This window comes from Eublepharis macularius, chromosome 2, assembly GCF_028583425.1.
Source record: "Eublepharis macularius isolate TG4126 chromosome 2, MPM_Emac_v1.0, whole genome shotgun sequence".
Classification (NCBI taxonomy): domain Eukaryota; kingdom Metazoa; phylum Chordata; class Lepidosauria; order Squamata; family Eublepharidae; genus Eublepharis; species Eublepharis macularius.
In genome coordinates this window covers 175,480,405-175,496,161 of record NC_072791.1, presented here as the reverse complement: position 1 = coordinate 175,496,161, position 15,757 = coordinate 175,480,405, and the positions used below count along the sequence as shown (strand labels likewise).

The 15,757-nt window shown below is 40.9% G+C and overlaps 1 protein-coding gene across 1 annotated transcript in view; it reads right to left on the bottom strand.

Annotated features, from left to right (window-relative positions):
• Window positions 1-15,757, bottom strand: part of THSD7B (thrombospondin type 1 domain containing 7B) — a 578,528-nt gene that overhangs the window by 419,140 nt on the left and 143,631 nt on the right. The window contains exon 2 of the mRNA XM_054972840.1: window positions 3,926-4,763. Coding sequence (XP_054828815.1) covers window positions 3,926-4,763 — 838 coding nt within the window. The remainder of the gene's footprint in view (window positions 1-3,925; window positions 4,764-15,757) is intronic.

Here is a 15,757-nt window from a genome sequence, read left to right as displayed (position 1 = left end):
CAACCTCTAGAAATAAGTTTATTCTTAACATAATGAAGATCTGAATGTAAATTTCTGGAAATAAAAGACAAGCTCAATAAGCCCTTTCTTCATAATGTCTTATTAGGTTACATTTTTATAACAGTATCTCAGTATTTAATTACACATAATAGAAGGTTAATAACATTAAATGTAGCATAAAATTACAAAGGTACTAAAGGGTTATTTCTGCTTTGTAAACCACAAAACTAATTTGATTGATATATGCTTTGGTATGTGGTAACTGAAACAGGATCATGCAACTATGTTATTAAGATAACCACTGGAACATTTTATACAAATAATATTATAGTAGTTGCTGGGGGGTTTCATTTGTTACTTGTTAACAGTCAAGGATGATCAGTTGATATTTCATAATTATAGTTGAACAGTGAAGATGTTTAAGGGGCAAGCTATGAGCAGGAGGAGGTGCAACACCAGTCTTTGTATACTCGATGTTCAGAAGAGAAGTTTATTAATTGTTGGCTAAGGGTGGAAATGCATGTTACTAAGTACCTAGGGACACTCAGGTGAACCTTATTTCATATGCCCCCTTCCAACTTTCCATGCATTTACTTACACAGTCACACTTCAATATGCTCCGCATGAATACATTCATGAGTTTGATATCAGTTCCTCCTCAATTGATAAAAGTATCCCAGTTTCTCCGACCTCCCACATCCATTCACTGAAATGCAGATCTTGACAGTTTCTCAAACTTTACAGAAATGCAAACTGGCAAGTCAAAGGAACCTACAATAATTGTTCTCACAGCAAAAACAGAGCTGAATTAGTGCTCTGCCCTCCAGACACACTTGCAGATGCAATCACACAAAGGGAGCTCCCGTGAAATTCACGTGCATCAAGCAAGAACAGTCTTCACATGAATTGAGGACCACGCATAAAATCCTGCACCTGAGCATTCCCTGGCATTCTGCAACATGTATTTCCACTCTAAGAGTTGGATGCATTCATATATTGCTCTTTGAAAATCATGCAGGATTAGTGGTCTTGCTGTCTGCTTCAAGAATATGCTGCTTCCAGTATGCTCTGTTTGCATATTTCTACATAACTAGAAATGTTAAAAGATGTTATAAGTATCTAAAGAATATATTACCTTTACAGCATGGCTTGTTCAGGGGAACGTGAAATAATATATTATCTTTAACTATTTTGTCATTGGGATACATGAAGCAGATGCTTTTATTTAGGGTCTACATAGAATGTAAGTTTGGGCAGCAAGAAAAACTGCTCTTTACTTCAGTGCTTCATGCTGCCCCTACAACTGCTCAGTGATCCTGAATGGGGAAGGCAGTAAAAGAGCCTTGCAGCTGGAGAAAAGCTTGTTCTTTTTAACTACAAGAAAGAAATGAAAATGTAAACCTTAGTGTCAGGGAGAAGTGCCTATTCTTCAACATACACACACATACACACACTTAAATAAAAATGTTTTGAGAACTGGCATACATTACCGCATGTAATGTATACTTCTATTGTTGTTACTGAGGTGGTAAAGCATTTACTCTTTACCCAATCAAAATATATTTATAGTATTAATGAGAAAATACATGTAAAGTGTTTTGAATACTTCAAAGTTATATATAAATACAAAACATCAAATACACATATATATATAGTTTGAAAACTGATGAAAATGGAGGATAGGGGCAGATTGTGTAAGCATCATCACCAACCCTGTCACTGTGGGTGTTCATGAGACATGCTGAAGGAAACTGATCCATGAAGTGATCCCCACCTTACTGTCTATGAACCATATTGTAACTTTATCCATTGTATTTTGGATTTAACAACAGAAATTAGAAGAGTTCTGGAACTGAAGGAAACATTAGAAGTAGGCTGCATATTTAAAACCACATTATGAATGACAAACCTCAGAATCCACTGTGATAATCGGAACTGACTCTTCACCTAACCAATAAAATACCTTTTGCCTAACCAATGACATAGGTCATAAACATGTCATAATAAGAGGAAAGAGTACATCTGCACCCCATTGATTCCAACTATATTAATTACAAAGCATGCACAGTGCATGCAATGGATCCCTTCTCTTTTCCACATGAGTTTAAATTAAACACAAAATTGAACAGATGTCAGAAGAAGAACAAGCAGGATTCGGAGAATCTCATGAACCCAGGTTCTTCAAAAACATCTAAAGAAATTGCAATTTTTTTCCAAATCTAAGGGCAGATATGAGTGATAAGATGATTTACATTTAATTCTTACAGAACACGAAAATGTAGATATTTTCAGTAGATGGAATAGGAGTGTTATGGTGACTGAAGGGAGCTTTCATGTACAGAGGCAGCAAATGTCTGAATACCAGTGGTGGGAACTGGTATGGCCAGTTTGTTTGGTCTTCCAAGGCAATGCACTGGCTACTGTGTGAACCAGTATGCTGGAACAGTGGCCTGATCCAGCAGGGTCTACTTAAATTCTTGCTGCTCAAAATAGATATGGTATCCATTTTGTACATATAACCATTCCATTTTTTTCTTCTGCTCAGCAGATATGTTCACCAACACCATCTTAACACACAGCTTCTACGGGAATAAGTAACTACTGATGTAGGCAGAGTTAGAACCCTGGTTGACACTGCATGGCAGAGGAGAAGTCAGCCATTTCCACAAACATCCACTCTCACTGTGCCCCTTGCACTGATCCTGAGTGTCCCTTGACCCCTCAGGAGCAGAAGTTCAGGGGGCTCAGTAGACTGCAGCAGGAGCCAGGAAAGAACCACTCCACTAGTTTCATTCAGCTTGCAATAATTAGCACCCAGTCCACAGAGGTACATAATTAGGTTTCAATAAAACCACTGTAAATGTTCACTGATGGATATATTCGTCCTTTGCATGCTTTTTCTGGATTTCATGACAACTGCTGGTAGCAGTATTTGTGCTGGTTTCGGCAGTATCAATAACAGCTTAATATCTCTGTAACACTACCCAAGACCTGTTCTGCAACACTTCAGTGTGGCAAAGATATTTACACTCTTTAGCTGGACTGGACTCAGGTAGCTGTTGACCAGGAAAGAATTTGGCCTATTCAGAACAACAAAAGTTCTGAAATGAATAAAAGAACATTTGGACCAACTCTGTGATTTACAAATTACTCCCCACAGAGTGGCTTGACCAAGAAGAAGCAATTCCCAATTTTAGCATGCCACTGAATATGGATGTAAGCCTGTACTGAAAAAAGGGTTTGGGCCTAGGACCTAGGTCTAATTAATAGACTACAGATACATAGACAGACCAGACTAGCAGACAGGACTAGCAGATAACTGAGCTGTACCTAGGTTGGTATTACTTTCCATGTTCAGCAAAGGCTCATCATGGAGCATGTGTTGAAAAAGGTCGCCATGACTAGGAGAGGTGGTATAATGCAGGACTGGGCTAGCTGAAAAGACTGGAAGGGAGAGAGGAGTGTTGAGGCTACTGCTCTTTGGAAGGCAAAGCTTGTATCCAAGCTATGGATCTAAGGTCATAGAGCTGAAACTGCTAGCTGGGAACAGTTGAATGAACCCTTCTCCCTGAGAGAACAGCAGTAGCTGGGAAGAGGTGAAGAAACAAAGGAGAGCAAAGAGCAGGAATTGCTGGCAGCTTGACTGCTTGAGACCAGCACCCTAATACAGAGCTGCCCCACTTCATCTTGCCAGGAGGAAAGGGGAACTGCTTCTAGGGCAACAAGCAAGCTCCAGGATTCATACAGCATCTTCAGTTCTGTTATATTTAAATAAATTGGATTTACATTTTGAATTTGTAAGCTTATCTCTAGACATTGAACCTGGCCCTCGGGACTCTGGGGTTACATATGTGTGTATGTTGCTTCCCTACAAAGATGTTAACAGCCTTTCAATGGAAGTTTAATATGAATAAAAGTGGCTTACCTCAGCATAGCATTTTTCCCGTCACTTCTTGTACACCTCACCTGCCTAGTTTGATAACCAATCTCTATATCCCAAGCCTTAGAATTGTGGTGGAGTTTAAACCTGTGGAAGTTTTGTGCATTCTCAACCACTTGAAGTTTGAAACTGCTTCGTTCTGTAGAATCCAAACTGAAATCCAACATAGTTCTCCCAATCATATTCATTTCGTTAAGATGAGGCAGTCGGCATTTACTCCAAGGTCCAACTTTAAGACTGTAGGTGTATTCCTCTTCCCCATGAGAACAAGAGATAAAAACATTGCAAGTCCTGGATTCAGTGAGATTTGGACATTTGGCTCCACCATAGAGTGGAGGAGCAATAACAGAACGGGTTCTGTGCTGTAAACTCTTTCCACAGTGTCTCCTACATACAGACCACAAAGAAAACTGTGATACCACACAATCCCGGGGACAAGGAATTAGGCAAGCTTGTTCCCTAGGTGGCTGGGGGATGAAATGTTCACATATCTCATTCGCAACAACTGTTCTATTCAGTTTTTGTATGCATCGTACAGTTCTGTGCTGTAATCCATGCTGTGCAGTTACACACTCTGAAGTCCTTGGCTTGACTTCACCATGTGCAAAAGGAACTAGAACACACATGTGCCATTCTGAAATTTCCCACTCAAAGAGTTCCAGGTGCCAGTTGCATATTTTAAAACAGCCCCTCTGGCTATCAGGCCTATCACTCTGTTCACAGTTTGAATGGTGGGTTGTCCAGCCTTCTGAATGGACACACCAAACTACTCGACTCTGAACACCACCTGAACCACAGTCACCTATGCATCGCCCCCAATGACCTAAAAAAAGAGAGCGAGAGAGAGAGATGATAAATAAGTCATTTAGTTGCCAACTCCCCTGTATTATCAAATAGATCTACATATCAAATTCCACTGTCAATCTCATTAATCATAAAGGAAATAACTGATCTTTGAGGTAGGCCACAGGCAGCCACAATATTCTCAACAGACAGCTACAAGCTATGAGCTTGGCCCTACAAGACAGAAACAATTCACATGTTTTCTATTACTCTGTTGTCTCCTTCTTCCATGCCTTTTGGGCTTCTTACAACACCTAGATCAGGAGTTGCCGGTGTCACCACGGTACCTGCTGACAGCTTTCCTAGCACCCACCAAGTGTTTTAAAGAAGTGAACAAGACTTTTGCCCAGGAGGGCTTCTGACTGGCCACTGGAGATCTGACTGGCTTTGCAGATTTTTAAAAACATTGCTTCAGTAGCAGCTGCCACAGCTTCACTGAGTGACTGAAGGTAAGCAAGGAAATATTTAAAACAGTATATTAATTTTAAAAGGGATCCTGCTAAACAGAGCTTCTGCCTGAAATGCTGAAGAGTTATTATTAGAGTTATGCATAACCTCACTTCCTTACATTTGGAGGATGACTCTGCCTCTTTGTGGCAGCTATTTTGTGGCTGTGCCACCATTCTGTGTCAGAATTCTAAAGGTGCCCACAGGCTCAAAAGAGTTGGAGACGTCTGATCTAGAAGGATAAGCTCACAGTTTTAGAAAACCGTATTGTATTCAGTACTAGACTTGCAATGACAACAATTATTGTATATATAGATATATATATTTTAATGAAAGCAGGTAGTTTATAAACTGTGTATGTTTATAGTACATAATATTCAGAGATAAAATTACAATATTTGTTGTAATTCATTTAGGAATAAGTTTAACCTAAGAAGCAGCATCCAAAAAAGCTAATTTGAAATTATACTTTTCCCCAGCTGGTAAAGTCTGCCAAGCTGTACCCCAAGGTACATCTCTCACAGTAGCTAAGTCATCAATCTTTGGTGAACATTTGGTTGTCTTAAAGCCTCTGCAGCTCTTTTAGTGAGACCAGATCAAAAACTGACTGAAGGAATAGGAAAAAGATGCAGAATAACCACGAATATATAGAGAGAGAGACTCTCTTCAAGAGAACGCCTTAGGACAAACTGATTTTAAAAAAATATATTCTTTATTTAAAACATTCATATCCCACCTTTCTCCTAAGACTGAAGGCAACTTATACAAGCAATAGAATCCTAGCAAAAACCATCTTCCAGCACTAAGGCTACCAGCTCTAAGTTGGGAAACTCCTGGAGATTTGGGGGTGGAGCCTGAGGAGAGCAAAGTTTGGGGAGGGGAGGGACTTCATCTGGGTATAATGCCATAGAGTCCACTTTCCAAGGCAGCCTTTTTCTCCAGAGGAACGGATCTCTGTGGTCTGGAGATCAGTTGTAAATGTGGAGGATCTCCATCCACCACCTGAAGGCTGGGAACCCCTATCCCACACTTTCATTGCCCTCCACTAAAAGCTCTCTGAAACAAGACAGTCTTGGAGGCTTTTTGCAAAGCCAGCATGGCACAGTACTTAAAATGTCATTCTACAATCTAGCAGACCCAGGTTCAAATCTCCATTCTGCTGTGGAAACTCACTGGGTGACCAATCATACACTCTCAGCCTAACCTAACTCACAGGGTTGTTGAGAGGATAAAATGAAGGACAGGAGAATGATGTGAGCTTCTTTTGGGTCCCCACTGGGGAGAAAGGCAGAGTATAAATGCAGCAAATAAATAAATAAAACAAGAAGTGAAGGGTTTCTCCATACCTATTCTGGCAGGCCATTCCACAATGTTAGCCCACCTAACTCTTCCACACACAGAACAGACTTCTCTAAGGAAAAGCAAGATGACACAAGGAGCACGACTGGTGCACAGGAGTTTATCAAAATGCAGTGAAAGAAGGCATGCAAGAACAAGAAGATTGTGTTGACACTGAAAATAAGACTTGTTATACTTCAATGGCAGAAAAAGCAGTGCTGTGGAAATTTTGGAAAACTTCATAAACAACTCAACCCGGTAGATAGAGAATGAATGCACACATTAAGCGAAAAGAGTTCTAAACTCTTAGGCTACATCTACCTTGCAGTTTAACTGTCATAGCAATTCCCAAAGAATTCTGGGATGCATTGTTTGGAGACATGGTAAAAATCTGGGTTTTGTTCTGCTATATGATATAACTGATGTGTCCCCCTTTGGGTCAAAAACACATTACCTAAAAGTCTGACATGTTGGAGATACAGCCACTGTTAGTGCTGGAGAGGTTCAAAGGTGAAAAACTGAAAATGCTTGCATACAAGTTATAATTATCTTAACATGACCAGAAAGGGATTGCTTTGAGTACTTCAGGATACAAAAAAGACCATTATATTTAAATGCTTTCACCTATTAATAATATTTTTTCTCATTATCATATATACTTCTTGGAATTCTCAATTATAAGCACCCAAATGGCAAATATATTCTAAAGTGCACTTAAAAGCTTAAAAAGGCCTCAAGGAACATGAAAATTTAATATCAACTTACACAGAAATGTTTTGAAGTCTAGAATGAATTTAAAAGAGATATATAAAGTAGTAGTTTAAATGCAAACATAACTTAAAATTGATTAAGAACATTTTGTAAATAGGAATGATAAATATAATAAAATTAGTATAAAATATCTAACTAACCATCAGAATAACTAAAAGCATGTTAAATCAAATGTGCCTCTTTTCTTGTATTTTTAGCAGATACAACAACTGCAGCTACATTGTTACCGGAACTGGTCTCCTTGCAATAAAATGATTTGTGGGGCCATTAGCTAGCAAGGAGAATGGCTATGCAAAAGACTGGTAACCACAGGGATCTGTCACCAATTTCTACCAGGTCCCTTCCCAAGATATCAAACGAGGCTGGTTCTTAAGATCCAACAATAACTTTTATTAAGAACAAAATGACATGCACATACACTCAGAATTACAGGGTAAAAATAATCACACATACTCACAGAGTCCTAGGAAGCTTAGTCAGAAATTGGAAATAGAGGTGGGGGGAGCAAATATATCTACCTATCCTGAAGAGTGGGTCCAGTCCGTGGGAGAAGAGAGTAGCATCGAACACCAACATCCTTGGCTAGGAGAGCAAGAGGCTTGGGCAAACCTCAAGGGAACAGCACTTATGGATCCGGAAGCATGTACAATTTGAATGAGGCCAGGGCTCTACCTTTAAAGGTAAAATGTGCCCTGAGGTGGAAGAGCCCACCTAGCCATTAGAACAAAGACTCCAATGGTCAATTCCTGGGTTTGACAAAAGGTTTGAGTACCTTGATTGGTAGCTGCCGGGCTGTGTGAAAGCAAATGCAAAACATGTTCTAGCGCTGTACAAAAGGGATAGTTAGTTCATTCCACCAGAACTGAGTTCATGGATTTTAGGTGGGGACTGTACTTTCCCAGGAACAACTGTATATATTTATGAATATCATTTGATTAGCTCCTCAATCAAGGACAGGAGATCTCATCACGGAAGAAGGGAAAGGAATGTCTTAAGTGGGGATGACTCTGCAAGACCTTTGTTGCACTGGACACCTATGGGGCTGGCGGGACTGCAAATCCAATTGCCTCTTAATCACTCCGCATTCCTGAGTGGCATTCCATGCATGCCGTGTTCTCCTGCACAGGACTCAGAAATTGATAAAGGCTCTCTAGTGGCAATACAGCAGCCATTTTAACTCCAGAGACCTGAGCATCTTTAATATCACAAGTAGCCATATTAAAATGGCTATTAAAGTGGCAGAGGCCTGGCCGACCGCTTACAACATGAGACGGTGAAGGAGAATACAATTTCTTATTGTTAAATATCAGCTGGGGTGGAGTCAATTTGTACTGGAGCCACAGCATAAAAGCTCACATCTGTCTTAAACAGCTAAGCATGATGATAATTCTTTAAACAATTGATAGCAGTTCACAGCAGTGGGGTAGGGTGAGGAGATTAATGCAGTGAATGCATTTTGGGAAGAGTGCAGAGGTGGCCTTTCTATGGTGGATAGACTGGTTTGGATCCCAAGCCTTGCTTCTATATCAGGTGGTGGAGCATGCCCTCAAGTCACAGCTGACTTATGGCAACCACTGGCGGTTTTTCTTTCTTTTCCTTTCCCTGTAACTTAACAGCCCACAAACCATATGTCAAGTATTTTATAAATAATTTATGACTCTGTGGATACCTATCGCTAGATCACATGTGCATTTTCTTATCTTGCCTGACAGCAAGATCTTTAGTTGGCAGGGTTTTCATGGCAAGAGAGTAACAGAGGTAGTTTGCCATTGCATACCTCTGCAACCCTGGTCTTCGTTGGAGGTCTCCCATCCAATTACTAACCAAGGCTGACCCAGCTTAGCTTCTGAGAGCAGATGAGATCAGGCTCACCTGGGCTATCCAGGTCAGGGTTCCACATCAGGAACACTGTCCCGTTTCTTTGGAGCCAATGTCTTCAAAGAAGCAGAAAGTGCCTCGTGCTAGAAGAAAGCACTCTGCAATAGAACACCACATCCGTAATAAAGGATGGCACCTCAGAAACAGAAAAAAGGATTAGGATCCAAGCCACAGTCTATTCAACTGAGGCAAATAAATAGGTTGTCAGATTTTCCCCAATGAGCAGATGGCAAATATGACATTATACTGAACTTCCAAACCATTCCACCTTTTTAGCACTTTTTGAGCAAAACTGGTGGAGTTGAATGCAGAGTCAGTCCCCCCTACAGCCCATCTCTTCTAAGTAGGAAACAACTAATCTATTTACAAATTCAGAACAAGCACACAGTAGTACTCCACTGATTTGGAAAGCAGCTGACATTAGTGCATATTTAAATTCTCTCTTTCTCTAAAAGCCATCTGCAGGCACCTTACTAGAATGTCAGGGAGAACCCTGATTAGAAAATTCCATGATACAGTGCCACCTGGGCATGAATGTTTTCATTTGGCATGGAGTTTGTCACATACAAATGCATTCAAACATCCAATTCTTCTTTCCCTGTGCAGCCTGAAATAGTAAATTCCTGGTATGCTGAGCATGTAGACCAGTCTAGCTCATCAGAGAAGATGGTGATAAGGGCACTGAAGTCAAGACTTACTAATCCAATTAGTAGTACATATACAATCATGCACTTTTATCACACTATACTGAACTTGGCAGAAGCAAGTTAAAGGAGGAAATGGGTAGTATCTCCCTCATCCTGACCTCAAGAGGACAGTCTGTCATTTTCTGTTTGTAACCTGGAAACAGCTGTAGTGCTGCCAAGTGAGTGGCCAAGAACAGCACTGGGTCTTAAGTAGGAGCAATGCTCTATGGATTGCGCTCAAAGGTTGTCCAGATCAGGGCACCATACTTCTGTTTTCAGCTCATGCAAACCAATATGTACAGCAATATGGCCAATTACAAGGATGAAATCCCTTTATAGCACTAAAATAGCTGCAGAATAATAACAAACTGTAGGACTGGAATAGAACCAACAAACACAACTCCCTGTGTACTGCTAACAGTTAAGGGCAGCTTGACAGATGCCAGGCCAACATTCTTTTAAAAGGAGGCTTCCACAACTCCTCCAAGCCAATGCAGAACATTTCTTAGTAAGAATGGTTTCCCCCTAACATTTAACCAAACTGTAGCTTAAACCATCACTTCTCAGAGTCTCTCTACACAAGACATCTTACAACAGGATGCTCAAGTGCAGGGAGATGCAGTGTTAGCTGGGAAGCATAGTTTAAAAAGAGAGTGCCAAAGATTCTGTCAATTTCAGCTCTCTACAGGATGGTAGTTCAAAGAGTCAGAGCTAGAGGAGATCTCTCCTCAGAGGGTTTGTTAATTTCATCTTTGCCTTGCAGAAGGGGATGTGAAATTGGCAGAGCCTTCAAGGAGGCAAAGATTAAATGAACAAACCTTCGGAGGAGCGAGCTCCACCAGCTTTGTCTTTTTAAACTACGATTCCCATCTAACATTGCATCTCTCTACACTTGAGTGTCCCTGTGTTAAGATGTCTTATATAGAGAAACTCTCAGTTGCTGCTCTTTGAAGAGATAGCAGAGAACAGATTCAGGCATTACACTGAACTGAAGGGAACAAAGCACAACGATCTTGCTGGGGTTTTCTTTTTTTGGTTCCTCTTGTCATTTGAAACAGATTCTTCTCATTTATTCCAGCAAGGAGTAGTGTGATTGCCCAACACAGGGGGAGCTTGCCTCTTCCCACTAAGCAGGACACAAGGATATATATTTGTGATGGTGAAGTTTATGATATGGATTGGCTGAAGGCCACACCAGATGTCCACTGGGACTTTTGTATCTGGAGCTCACAAAGACGTTTAAAACTCAGTATTCAGCTATCAAGACTGCTGCTCATGGGAGTAAACCTCCCCTCTCATTCTCCTGATTCTTCTGACTTGAACAGTCCCAGGGTGCCATTCTTTGCCTCACTGGGGTAAACTTAAATGTACTAGAACTCCCAGCACATGTCTGGTTTGGCCCTAAGCTGATATAATGTCAAAAAAATTTACCAACATTCCAATTGCTTAAGGAACAAAGTTAGCAAAAGTTCTGAAGTCCAATTTCTGTGTGGGAAGAAGTCATCAGACTGACACTACTAAAATCTTGCAGAGGTCAATGGGACAAGAGGAAATTTGTGTGGCAGGCTAAGGACTGGCTAGGGGTTCCAGAGGTCATGAAACTATGGAGTAGCAAGTTGAAAGACAAAGTGAGTGGCAGAAAGGTACAGCATAAGCAATTAATTAAGAAAGAAAAGTCTGGAAGGGTTTGAGAAGAAAAGTTGATGAAAAAGGAAAGGAGGCAGGATCTGAAGAAACCAGAGTTAATGTCAGAAAGGGGCTGTATAATTACTGGGAGAGGGGAGGCTGAAGTGTGCAGGTGGCTGGCTGGAGCACATAGTGAGGTTCAGAAAGCAAATTAGACAAAAAGCAGTAATGAATGGTAGAAGTAAGAAGCTGAAAAAAGAACCAAGGAAACAAGTGGAACTGAAGCAGCACCTCACATCAGGCAAGAGAGTCTGTGACAAGACATGCAACAGAGATTGGGAGGGCTGTGGGACTTTGGGCCAAGGAGTCAAAGGAGGCATAGGTAGATAAAGTCTACCTTAAAATCTATGAAATGTTACACACAGGTATAACAAAACCTTGAATGCCTCTTTTAAAAAATTGAGTCCCTCTTTTGGTTCGTGGTTTTAATTTGATTTTAAGTGGGAGTTGTGGGTTTGATTTTAATTAGTTGTAATTGGTTGCCAGAAGGTTGGTTAATTATGTATGTTTTACAGTGCAATCCTAAGTAGAGTTATACAGTTTAAAGCCCAATTCAGTCAATGGGTTTAGAAGGATGTAACACTTATCAGGACTGTATGCTATTAGCTGTGTCTGCCGTTTATTCCTGGTTTTGGACTGTGTTATTTTTTAGGGTTAGAGGCATTGCTCTGTCTTTGAAATGTGAGATTATATTTATTTTGTGAATTATCATAAAAAGACACATTTTCAATCCCATTGGGAGGGCAGAAACTGGAGGGGCACAATCTGGAATGAAGAATGGTAGGTAAGGAAAGAGTTAAGCATTCCCCTCCCACACAATAAAGAAATATAGTAACAAAAGAGTTATTTATCTATGGGATTAGTTACTATGACTTGGATAGCCCGATCTCATCAGATGTCAGAAGCTAAGCAGGTTTGGATGGGAGACCTCCAAAGAAGACCAAGGTTGCAGAGACAGGCAATGGCAAACCACCTCTATTCGTTTCCTGACTTGAAAACCCCAGCAGTGTTATGGCCCAGGAAAACCCCAGTACGTAAGTCAGCTATGACTTGACAGCACTTTCCATGACCACCATGGAATTGGTTGGGTGTGCTCAAGTAGATGTTGAGGGTTTTGACAGACATGAAAGATAGACATTCTCCACTCCCCTAAAAGAATCTGTACCACAAACTGCTTTTGAAATCTCCCTGTTTCAATGGTATTTTACTCATATGGCACAGTAGGCTGCCAATTAAGAAACAAAAGCAAGGACAGCTATTACACATGCAGAGCTAGATATGTGTTTTTTTGGAATTATGGTATATATTTACATAAAAGGGGAAAATTCCATCTGGAATTGTGAAATATCAAAAATACGCATTGATATAGTAACGTTCATATATTGGAATCCTTATCAAAGAGCAGCATTTGTGTTTATTCCCAGCAAATTCAAAGAAAAGATAGTATCTTTCTTTTCTAATCTACTTTGCAAACCAGTTTATACTAAGAGAATCACACAAGCCTCACAGTATAGAAAACAGGCTTGGAAGATGAAAGAAAAAGAAAGAGCATTTTGTTCTAAATTGAATCTAATTAAAATTGATCAAGAACTTCATTGTTAAACATCTTTGCATATTAGAAACTTTCCAGAATTCAGCAACAATCTGTGAACGTATTTACTAATATAATGTTTCACTAAAAATACATTGCAAGTAGACCTATCATTACAGTTATTTAGCAGTAGAGTACAACTTGCAATCATAAGTACGACTACCATAGAAGCTCAGAATTATATTCTTAAAATCATAAAACCAGAAATTACTAGAATCTTCCCAACAGTGAGAAACTGAAAGGAAGAAAAAAGATATCCTTAAATCACACTATATTTTTTTCTAATAAAAGACAAAGGACTCAATTCAGCTTGGATGCAGTTGATCGCCATTTTAGTATTATTCCTCCGACAGGCTTTTGGTACTGTCTGAAGTGAGTGGTTAGGCAAGTGGTACTCATTCTACACCTCACACAGAGCCACATTTGCAATTACCATCAAATAAGCTATTCACAAGTACCATCCAACAAAAGAGAAACTTGACTACTGGATACCAAGGGTGCCACCCCACCAAACACACATACCATAGTATAATCTATAACTATTAAATCTATAACTAAAAATATTTTAATTACCAGAGTACCTTTGTGAATGTAGAATCAGCTCTCCCACACATACAGTCCTGAATATTAGCTAGCTCTTGTATATTTGGAGTGATGGGAAGTACTTGCAAATCAGATTTTCAACACAAAATGGTGAGCAAGCTTTCAGGTTCTCCAGAAAACTTTATTAGGCTGCATATTAAGCAATAAATTTCCCTATGTTAAAAACTCCTTTCAAGCTGAACCACAGATTTGCAGAATGTGGCATGGTTCTCTCCCTGCTAAGTTTTCTACTTGCTAGGATTTGGTTTTGCTTTCAACAGTGGCGTGCCCCATTCCAACCACCTTATTCTTCTGCATAGCTTGATCCCAACCTCATACATAGAAGCCCTACATCTCCACAACTTTGAAATAATCATCACGGACAAGTTATGCTGTGTTTCAAAAATAAAACTGTAAGTTTCACTCGGACCCATATGAATAAGGACATTATCCCAATTTCTAACTTCCCCATCCCTCTTCATCACCCAGGACAGGGCTGGATGGCTTGAGAAGCCACCAAATTCAATTCCTGCCCACCCCCACCCCCAAACTCCCAGAAAGACACTAACAAGAAGTCCCACCTCAATCAATGAGACTTACTCTCAGGTAAATATGCATTGCATTGAAAACTAAGCTACGCATCTTGCAAATGTGTGGGGGTTTAGAAGAAATCTGACGGCACAGCACTACTGGCCAGCTATGTGCTCAGCGGGCTCTGCAGAGGAAGGATGAGCAAAGCACCTCTGCCCAGCCTGCTTCCTCAAATCTGGACTGCAACTGCAAGAGCTAACTCTACTTCATGCTCAGGCTTCTCACAGCAGCAGCCTGCTTGCATCAGGCCATGAGTGTTCTAAAAGGCAACTCCAGGTCAGTGTTTCTGGCTGGCTTGGAGCAGGCTCCCTCAATGGGAATCCTGAGCCCCCTTGAGCCTTCCTGCTTCCTCTCCAGCACAAGGCCTGCAATTTAGACAAGAGCAAGGTGACCAAAGGCAACTCTGCATCATGCCAAGGATAGACCAAGAAGGCAGGAAGGGAAGTAAACAGTGCTCGGGCTTCCTGTTGCAAAAGCCTAGTCTGCGCCAAGAACATGGAGCACGTGAAAGGTTGAGGGACAGCGCTCAGAAGAGGCAAAGGTGGCATGTCAAAAAGGCCCATTTGGCTCCAGAGCCTCTATGGGAGTATCACTGTGTTGGGCAATTCATGTACAAATACTGATTACATCATGTACCCCCCACCACTCCTGCTCAACATCATTTTAAAAGCAGAAGACTGACATCCACATACGAGAACAGATCACTTTAGCTGAATAAGGGGGACTGTGCACATAAAGAAAACACTGAAAAATCCAATTTGGTGATACAATTTCATAGAACGATGAAGAAACCATAAGTAAATACATTATAGCAAAATCACAGCATGGGCAACATAAAAAATGTTAAACATATCTTACAAATGTTAAACTGGGCTGTCACGAGTCTGGGGGTCTTGTGGGGCCTTGTCTGGCATGGGCATCCCTTCCGCTCTAGCCCCACAAACACACTCATTTTCTTCTATCCCCCTTCAGCCTTGGAGAAAGCAAAGGCCTGACTGGCTGCCACCACTCTGGTCTGGGAGTTCAACTAAGGAGAGTCTCAATTACCCGCACCTTCCTTCACCTTTCAAGCAGTACCCTCTGCTGATGAGGACATTGACAGATGACCTGTCAAGCCTCAGATGGGAGAACCAGAGGTGTGCAATTCGGGTTTCCAATTCAGGATAAATACCTGAATCGGGCCTGATTTGTAAAGATTCAGGATTTCTGAATCGGGCCCAGCATACTGGCCTCGATTCGGAAATGCCAAATGAAAACTTCCCAAAGCGATTCAGGTAGCTTCGGGAAGCTTCAGGGCACTTTCAAACCGCAGCTGGCTCCCACTTACTGGTGAAGGAGGATCCTCTGCCAGCCAGCTGGAGTTTAAAGGGCCCTTTTCCCGCCACACGGCAGGAAAGTTTTGGT